We start from the raw sequence: 9,499 nt of genomic DNA, 5'->3' as shown, positions 1-9,499 counted from the left end.
CACGAACCCGTGTCTCCTGCATCGGCAGGCGGACTCTCTACCACTGCGCCACCAGGGAAGCCCTAACATTTCTCATTTTAAAGAGCTATTGATCTTATTGCAGATTTTTCTGTTTTTCAAGGCAGGGTTTTAAGTAACTATTTCAGGGTTTGTTTCTCAATGAACCTGCTGCTTAAAAATGCATCAGGTCCATTTAGAAGTAATCTTGAGGACTTTTTCAATCCATATGGAGCATTGCTTGCAACATTTTTTGTTTCACATTTGAACATACGTGTGTGTGTGTGTGTGTGTGTGTGGTGTGTAGCAGCAAGAGTATGTTTTACAAAAAGAGAGCACTTTGGAAGTCACCTAGACTTCTGCTCGGGCCCGACGTATTTTAGCCTGCCACTTTTAGCTCTTAATGATGATTAAGCCCATAATGGTTTAACTTCATAAACTGAAAATTATGGTCCTTTTGAGTTAGTCATTTTCAACCCTGATGCATATTAAATTTAGAAGATCATCCAAAAATACCCAAGGGACATTCTCTGTCCAGCTGGAAGAAATCGACCAGGTGGGGTGAGGTCTCTTGTTTTTTTTGTTGTTTTTGGCTGCGCCGCGCTGCTTGCGGGATCTCAGTTCCCCGATCAGGGATTGAACCCAGACCATGGCAGCAAAATCTCGGAATCCTAACCAGTAGGCCACCAGGGCACTCCTGGGGGTCTCTAGTTTTAAATGTTCTCCGCTGCAGCCAGCGTCGCAAAGAGCGTTGTAGGCAAAGGGGAAATAAAAGGCTTTGATTTTTCTGTAACTTTGATGCTGTGATTTGGTTTTCTGGGAGTGTGAACTGCAAGATGGCCTAGTTACTGACTGGTACTGGAGGTAGAAGAATCCCTGTCTGTTGTCAAATGGTTTTTCATGGAGTCTTCGTCCCATTTGAACTCTGCCAGAAATGGAAGTAAAAATGCCCTTTGCGGGGTCCAGATGGCAGTTGGGGTACAGTGGCCAGTGTGGGCCTCCCACCCACACCCTGCTCTCGACCTCTCTGCCCAGACAGTGGGCTTCCTTCCATTTACAAACTTAGAATTCCTTAGGTGTAAGGAGACAGTCAAGTAATGATCATTGCCACTTGTGCAAGCACTGCGCTGGTGGACCTGTCCGAAAGATTTAATATTTGCAAGAACTCCACATATTGGGGTTTGTGGGAGGCAGGCCTTCCCCAGAGACCACCTGTCCTCATCCCAGAACCCTTGAAAACCTGCTCTATGTGGCCAAGGGGCTCTGCCGGTGTGAGTAAGGGAAGGGTGGTGAGATGGGGCGAGTACCCTGGGTTGGCTGGGTGGGCCCGGTCTAGCCCGTGGCTTCTGAAAAGTGGAGAACTTTTCCCAGCTGGGCCAGAGAGAGGAACGTTGCTAATTTCGAAGATGGAGGAAAGCGGCCTCTAGAAACTGGAAAAGGCAAGGACATAGATTCTCCCCTGGAGCCGCCAAAGGAACCAGTCCTGTTGGTTTGATAAACTTGTGTTGCTTTAAGCCACTAAGTTTGGGGTAATTCGTTTAGGGCCATAATGAAAAAGTAACACCTGAGTTATTCTAGTGCTACAGCGAAGATAAAGGCTGAGAGAGGCCTCGGGCGCGCGGCAATTAGAGCTGGGAAAACCCTGGTCAGGTGCTTCCAGCTTCAGAGCTCTGCTTTAAGGGCTGAGCACGCGCGGCGGCCCCTTTAAGAGCGGGGCGGGGCCTGCGGTTGCCTGGAGACCGGCAGGATCAGGTCGCCGCGCCGCCTCCGTCCGGGATTGGTGGAGCCCCACGGCGTCCCCAGCGAGGTGAGCGCCCCCGCGGGGTCCCGGGGTCCCAGGCCGGTGGCCGTGGTTGCGCCGCGACGGACATGACCTTGCCTTGCACTCCGGTACTCACCTGTGCGTCCTGATGCACCGGGATGTCTTCAGTGGGGCCAGTTTGGGAAGGCCACAGAAACTGTGGCTTTGGAGCCCTGTGCCTCAGCTCTAAGACCTTGGGCAAATAATTAGCACAAGATTTTTTGCTTGACCCTGGCAGTGCTGTCCTAGGGAGTAGGTAGCCGATGATTTCAAGTTCAAAAACAAGAAAGTGAAAAAATAATCACTTCATTATTGATTGTGCACACTGTCTGATCCTTAGGGATTTTGTGCATCATCTCATCCTTATAACCAGACGAGGTGCTGTTATTCCTGTTTGACAACTGAAGCAGAAGGACCTCAAGTAACAGCTGGGAAGGGGCAATGCAGCTCATGAGCACCTTGCCATGCTGACACACAAAGAGACGAGCTTTTGAAGTATGAACTGGTGGCATGTAAGATTTTAGAGGTTAAGTCTGTATTTTTCACACACAGGATTGCTCTTCCTACTGGAGCACTATTTGAAAAGAAGTGGTAGATGGTGGTTCCAATTTAAAAAATTTTAGGAAACAACCAATGCAATATTGAAATAATATTTTTATAAACTGGTGAGACTCGATACTGGTAATTAATTTTTCAGGCTGTAGGAAGAGAATGATAATGACATTGGGGTTGTAAAACGAGACATAATTTTTATTTTTCAGGTAAAACTCATCAGCGCCTTGAAACAAACAGCTTTCAACCGAAGGAGTCATTTGATACCTATATAAAGCAAACCTTAGGTCTTCTAAAGGCAATGGTGAAAGAAAAGAAAAGAGCAGATAAAAAAGGGGATAAGTTGGCCTGCTCTCCCTCGTCTCTCTCCGATTATACAGAGTTTTCCAAACAAGATGGCAATGCTGCTGGGCAAGATATGTCCCCAGGTGCTGTGCCACCATTGGACATGCAGCTCAAAGAACCAGGACTCAAGAGAGAGTGCAAAAATGATGATCTGCAGAATGAAGATACCACCCAGTATGAAGAGCCCATTCTGACCAAACTCATAGTAGAAAGGTGATTTTTTTTTTTGAAAGGTGATTTTAATGAGCTGCATTGTCCATGCTCCCTTTTTTATGACTTTCATGCTCTCTGTTCTCTGTCTCTTGATAATCTCTTACTGTAGCTTTACTTCCACCTCCCTAGATGACGGTAAACATCTATGTCTTTAGCACTGTTCTCTCGCCGAGGGTTTTAGGTTCAGATTTTTACCTCCCTAGTGGACATTGTCCACTGGACTTCAAACTTTCTGTGTCCCAATGCAAAGACTGCAGGACTTGAAGTACCATGATCTGGATTTGAGTCTTAGCTCTAGGACATCAACCCCGTCACCGAACCTTTCTGAGCCTCAGGTTCTTAATGGGGGGAAATAAATGAGTATTCGCACCTTAGAAGGTTCCTCTAAACGCTGTTTCTCTCCCAGCCTTTGGCTCCTCCCTTGGTCCCTGTTTCTATCAGGGCATCCAAGCTCCAAGTACGCAGAACTAATCTCTTCCCTACCCCTGCCTTTTGTGTTTCTTTTTCCTCCATGCTTCTCTCATTCATCCTTTTCGCTATGCACAGACATGTCTTCATACCTCTTGCTTGGGCCATTGGACTCACTTCCTAAAGAGTCCCTGCTTCTAGCCTCTCTCCCCAGGCCTCGTAGATTTACCTTCCTAATGGTGACTTGGTTTACATCACTCCCTGTATTAATTATCTATGTAACAAGTTACCCCAAAACATGACAATTAAAGCAATAAATATCATGTAGTTTATGGGGCTCAGGAGTCTGGCAGCAGCTTTGCTGGATGCTGGATGGTATTGGGTTAGGTTCTCATGAGGTTCAGCGAAGATGTCAACCAGGGTTTGTCTAAAGGCTTGGCCGGCTGGACAGTCTTTCGTAGTGGCTCCCTGGGGTGGCCGTCAGTCTCAGTTCCTCATCACATGGACTGTCTCCGCAGGGCTGCTTGAATGTCCTGCCAGCATGGCAGCTGGCTTCCCTGGAGAGTGATCAAGAGAGAGCAAGCTTTGGGAGCCTCAGTGTCTTTTACAACCTAGTCTCAGACGTCACCTTCTGTCATTTCCACAACAGCCTAGTGGTCACACAGATTGCCTCCCTGGCTTGACTGTTGTATACAGTGCTGCTATGAACATTGGGGTACATGTATCTTTTTGAATTAGAATTTCTGTCTTTTCTGGATATATGCCCAAGAGTGGGGTTGCTGGATCATATGGTAACTGTATTTTTAGTTTTTTTAAGGAACCTCCATACTGTTTTCCATAGTGACTGCCATTAATTAGAATTTAGAAAAAATGATTGCTGAATTTTATCATACTTCTCTGGCATCTTGATATAAACATGGTTTTTCTTCTTTGGTTTGCTGGTATCATGAATTATATTTATAGGTTTTCTAATGTTTACTCTTCCTTGGATTTTTGGAATAAGCCCAGAGTGGTCATAGCTGTCACAGGTCCATTTGTTTTCCACCTCACTTACCTCAGAGCCTAGAGGCAAGCTAGGTGACACATCACACGTTATCCATTCGGTGCTGAACTAAAAATCTGGGTGCTGTTCTTGGTACCTCCCTTCCCCAAAGGCAGCACGTCAGCAAGCCCTGTTGGTTCTATGTCCAGGATATATCTTAAAAATTTTTAAATATTATCATAGTAAAATACATGTAGAATAAAATGTACTATTTTAACTATTTTAAAGTATAAATCCAGAGGCATTAAATACACTCACCATGTCATGCAACAATCCCCACTACCCATTTTCAGAATGTTTTCATCACCCCAGACAGAAAACTGACCAGAATATTCCATACGCCTCCATCTCTCTCCCCTCCCACTACTCCATCCCGGCAGTTAGCTCCCCCACACACACAGTCTGTTCTCCACGGCAGCTGGAGTGATCTTTTTAAGACGTAAATCTGGTCTTGTCCAACCCACCTCTTAAAACCCTCTCATGATTCCTCCTAGAGCTTTTCGATTTTATAGCAAGTCTTTATCACGGCCCAGCCTCTTCCTCCCCTGGTCTCCCTCCCATCCATTGCTCACCTACTCAGTGTGGTCCAGCTGTGCAGCTGAACTTGAGCCGGTAGGCTCTTTCCTGCCTCAGGGCCTTTGCACTTGCTGTTTCCTCTTCCTGGGGATCCTCTTCTCCAGGTTCTTTGTTATAAGTAGCCGTTTCCTTACTCCTGATCGCATTCTCCGATCATTTCTTTCACAAAAACTGAACGCGATCTAGAATTATCTTGTTCGTTTGTTTCCTTTTTACTGTCTCTCCTCTTTGAACCATAAACTCCCAAGGGCAGGAACTTGTTCACAGTTGCAGCCCTGGTACTTAGAAGGGGTCAGGCACACAGTGGTTCTCGGTGGGGGATGCTTGTTGAGTGAATGTGAGATATTTGTACTTTTTCATTGATGTTCATTACGTATCTTAACACACAGTCACTGAGGTGTGCTCACATGATTCATCACTTTGAGCTTTGTTTCATTGTAGCTACGAAGGGGAAAAAGTCCGTGGACTGTATGAGGGAGAAGGCTTTGCCATCTTTCAAGGAGGCTGTACCTACCACGTGAGTTATACCTTTTGGGACTGGGCAGGGCAGACAGTGCAGGGTGATAATTTTAGATTTGCATCTTCAGAAAGTCCACTGATTTCTCAAAAGAAATTGGAAGTACTTGATGCTGATTTTATTTTGAACCCTGAGTACATATTTTAAGGTAAAAACATGACTACTTTAGTACAAAGTAGTCATTTTAGATTTTTTCCTTTTGCCAAGTTTTATTTTGTACAAACAACATTAAGGTCACTAAAGTAAAAAACAAAGAGTAAAAATCCCAGTATCCTTTTGCCATAAATGTTTTCTATTTGCTGTGTCTTTTTTTTTTTTTAGGGGGGGGGGTGTTGCCGCGTGGCTTGCAGGATCTTAGTTCCCCGACCAGGGATTGAACCCGTGCCCCCTGCAGTGGAAGTGCAGAGTCTTAACCATTGGACCACCAGGGAAGTTCCTCTTTTATTTCTTTTCTTTTCTTTTCTTTTTTTTTTTCTGTGGCCTCTCCCGTTGCGGAGCACAGGCTCTGGACGCGCAGGCTCAGTGGCCATGGCTCACGTGCCTAGCCGCTCCGCAGCATGTGGGATCTTCCCGGACTGGGGCACGAACCCGTGTCCCCTGCATCGGCAGGCGGACTCTCAACCACTGCGCCACCAGGGAAGCCCCCCTCTTTTATTTCTTGAATGGATGGATCAGTGTTTTTACATGGGCGTATTAATTTTGTAGATAACACCTTGAATCTTTTTTCAGTTATGAATACATTGCTGTATTAATGTATGGTTTCCATAACTTAAAAGTTTGTATGTAGTAAAATGTACATTAAACTTACCATTTTTAAGTGTTAGTTTCAGTGGCATTAAGCACATTTACATTGTTGAACAACCATCACCACCGTCATCTCCAGAATTTTTTCATCATCCCAAACTGAAACCCTGTTCCCATTAAGCACTAAATTCCCATTCCCTCTTCCATTATTATTTAAAATATTACATAGTGCTCTAATTTACCATTCAGAACTATGCCATAATTATTAGATACTTTTGGGGTGTTTTCATTTTTTGTCTTTATCAATGATGCTACAGTGGCAGTAGTCATTCATCCATTCGTTCAGATTATCCAGGAAACGTGTGCTTATTATAGGAGAACAGATTTTTGTGGTTGAGGTCAAAAGGCACAGGTTTCAGTATCCTGATTTTTCCCATTAACATAACATGTTCATTTTCCTGTGTTATAAAAACTCTTAAAAATGCCATTTATGGGAATTCCCTGGTGGTCCAGTGGTTAGGACTCTGCACTTTCACTGCTGAGGGCCTGGGTTCAGTCCCTGGTCGGGGAACTAAGATACCACAAGCCATGCAGCTGGCCAAAAACAAAGCAAAACAAAACAAAACAAACCCCACACCATTTATTATGGCTGGATGATACTCATTAAAATGACTGTTCCTCTGGCCTCTGCCAGTTCTGGCCTTTGTAGAGTTTCTTTATCCTGATGAGAATCTTTCGTCACCGCTGTGGTGCTTCTGCAAGGCACCAGTGTGTATACCATTCAAAGATACCTAGTGCTTGACCACACGGGATAAACCCCTCCCGGGCTGCTGAGGATGTGATCACAGCTCCTGCTAACCCTGGGTGTCCTCAGGTATGCAGTCACCTGGTAGCTCAAGCCTGGCCAGGCATCCTTGCCCTTCCCACTAATGAGAGGCAAACACCCCTTTATTTCTGGAGAAGCCCCCTTCCTCGCTGCCAGCTACCTGCTTTGTAAACTTTGCATATTTTCCTTAGACTCAGATTCTTCTGATTGAAAGTCGTCATCAGTTGGATCTCCTTTAAATGGTGAAGGAGGCAGACCCAGTGGAACGACCCACGACCCACAGGGGTCAGACCTGAGTTGGTCACATGCTTAGATCACAATTTCCTAAAGAGAAAACTTGAAAACAAACATTTCACGAAACGCTTGCCCTTCCCGTGTAGATGATGTGCGATCCTTTCTGTTCTATCAATACTCTGTTAAACAAAACAAAACAAAACTGCTTCTTGCGACCACGATTGATTCCATAATCCAAACGAGGGCCTCAGCCTGCAGTTGGAAGATCTCTGGCTGCCCCCAGTTTCCCTGAGCGCCAGCCCTGCCTGATGTGCGGCCAGGTTCACCTGGATGGATGATATAACGGACCTTCTCGCTAGTGAAGTTAAGGCAGTGGTTCTGAGAGCGTGTTCCCAGGGACCAGCAGCAGCACCTGGGAATTTGTGCAGAGTACAAATTCTTGGGCCCCAGCCCAGAGCTGGTGATGAATCAGAATCTCCAGTGTACAGGACGGGCCCAGTAATCTGTGCTTTCACCTCCCCCCACCCCAGTGGCTCTGATGCACAGTCGAGTCTAGAACCACTGCGTCAGGGCACTGTTTACATAGATTCTCGGTTCTCTCCAGTCATCAACCCCTGAGCTCACCACCTCCTCTAAAGAAGTGATTCCGAGGAAGGACTGGGTGTAATGTTACCCGTGTTTTCTCTGATTGCATTGCGACGTTCAGGTGTGTGAAGTTTTTAACAACTAGTTCCTATACGTTAACAATAGATACTCTAAATGAACGATATGGACAACTGTACATTATGTATACTTGTGTTTGTGCCAATACACACACACGCTCACACGTTCTGATAATTCCCAGTAAGGGAAAACAAAGTGTGACGTTGACAAATGCCATAATTTCTGATATACAGATAATGGTTTTAATCTAGTCTAAATAATTTTCAAAAGACCCTTAAACTTTGAAATGCAAAGCCCAAAGCATATGAGTTCTTTTGAACTATAGAGTTTTCCAACAGCTTAATTAGGTGAGGAAGGCTGAATTTACAGCTCAGTTTAACAACTGTGCAGCACTGCCTAGTGTCAGTTTTAGGGAACTGGGTTTTTTTGGATTCCTACTCAGATCCTTTTTAGAACAGGATGGACGCCAGTGTGTTGCCAGCTCCCAGCTGAACGCTGGACAAGCATATTTGTGGAACATGTTTCCATTTTAAAAGCTGAATCCCTGGGTGGCAGTTATTTAAATCAAGATTGGGCCTAATGCTTTGTTGCTCTGTTTCAAAGGGTACGTTTTCAGAAGGACTCATGCATGGACGGGGGACTTACATCTGGGCTGATGGATTGAAATATGAGGTAAAGCGTATAGTATGTTATAGTTCTAAGTGAATTATGTGATTTAATGGTCAGGTTCCCACAATTAAACATACTAGTTTCATAAAAGTAACTCAGCACACGGGTTAAAAAAATATCCATAGAACCAAAGAACAGAGGTGACAAGTTAGTTGTTACCACAGGGGACCCTCTGTAAATTGTCACCAGTTTCCAGTTTCGTCTGTATATTCTAGAGGTATTCTTCAACCTCCCATTTTTTTGCAAACACAAATAGTTTATTTGTTTTTTTTTTTAAAGATTTAATTTGATTTATTTTTGGCTGCGTTGGGTCTTCGTTGCTGCGCATGGGCTTTCTCTAGTTGCGGCGAGCGGGGGCTACTCTTGGGTGTGGCACACGGGCTTCTCATTGCAGTGGCTTCTCTTGTTGTGGAGCGTGGGCTCTAGGCGTGCAGGCTTCAGTAGTTGCGGCACATGGGCTCAGTAGTTGTAGCTCACAGGCTCTAGAGCACAGGCTCAGTAGTTGTGGCGCATGGGCTTAGTTGCTCCACGGCATGTGGGATCTTCCTGGACCAGGGCTCAAACCCGTGTTCTCTGCACTGGCAGGCAGGTTCTTAACCCCTGTGCCACCAGGGAAGCCCTATAAATAGTTTGTTATACACTCTCTTCTGTACCTTTTTTCTCTAGAGACCAAACCATACCCACTCACTCAGATCTAGCTATCTCTGCTGGCTGCTTGTGCTGCGTTTGGGCCTCACTTAACGGTCTTGCCGGGTTAGGGAATGTGTATTTTTAGACCGGTGCCTCTACAGTGCGAGTGGGCCTGAAACGCTGCCCTGAAAATCACAGTTGCAGAGCTGCTAACGCGATGGTGTTCATAAGTCATAATGAAAGTATTTAAAGCAGGGGATATAAGGCTCACATGCAAACACC

At 45.3% G+C, this 9,499-nt stretch overlaps 1 protein-coding gene across 1 annotated transcript in view; it reads left to right on the top strand.

Annotated features, from left to right (window-relative positions):
- The first annotated feature begins 2,562 nt into the window (after positions 1-2,562).
- The window catches only part of LOC103072800 (radial spoke head 10 homolog B), a 37,378-nt gene continuing 30,441 nt past the window's right edge, over positions 2,563-9,499 (top strand). The window contains exons 1-3 of the mRNA XM_007448874.1: positions 2,563-2,908; positions 5,376-5,451; positions 8,522-8,590. Of these exons, the coding sequence (XP_007448936.1) occupies positions 2,652-2,908; positions 5,376-5,451; positions 8,522-8,590 (402 nt within the window). The 5' untranslated portion in view covers positions 2,563-2,651. The remainder of the gene's footprint in view (positions 2,909-5,375; positions 5,452-8,521; positions 8,591-9,499) is intronic.

Source organism: Lipotes vexillifer, unplaced genomic scaffold, assembly GCF_000442215.2.
Source record: "Lipotes vexillifer unplaced genomic scaffold, Lipotes_vexillifer_v1.1 scaffold778, whole genome shotgun sequence".
NCBI classification, from domain to species: Eukaryota; Metazoa; Chordata; class Mammalia; order Artiodactyla; family Lipotidae; genus Lipotes; species Lipotes vexillifer.
This window is presented reverse-complemented; position numbering and strand designations above follow the sequence as displayed.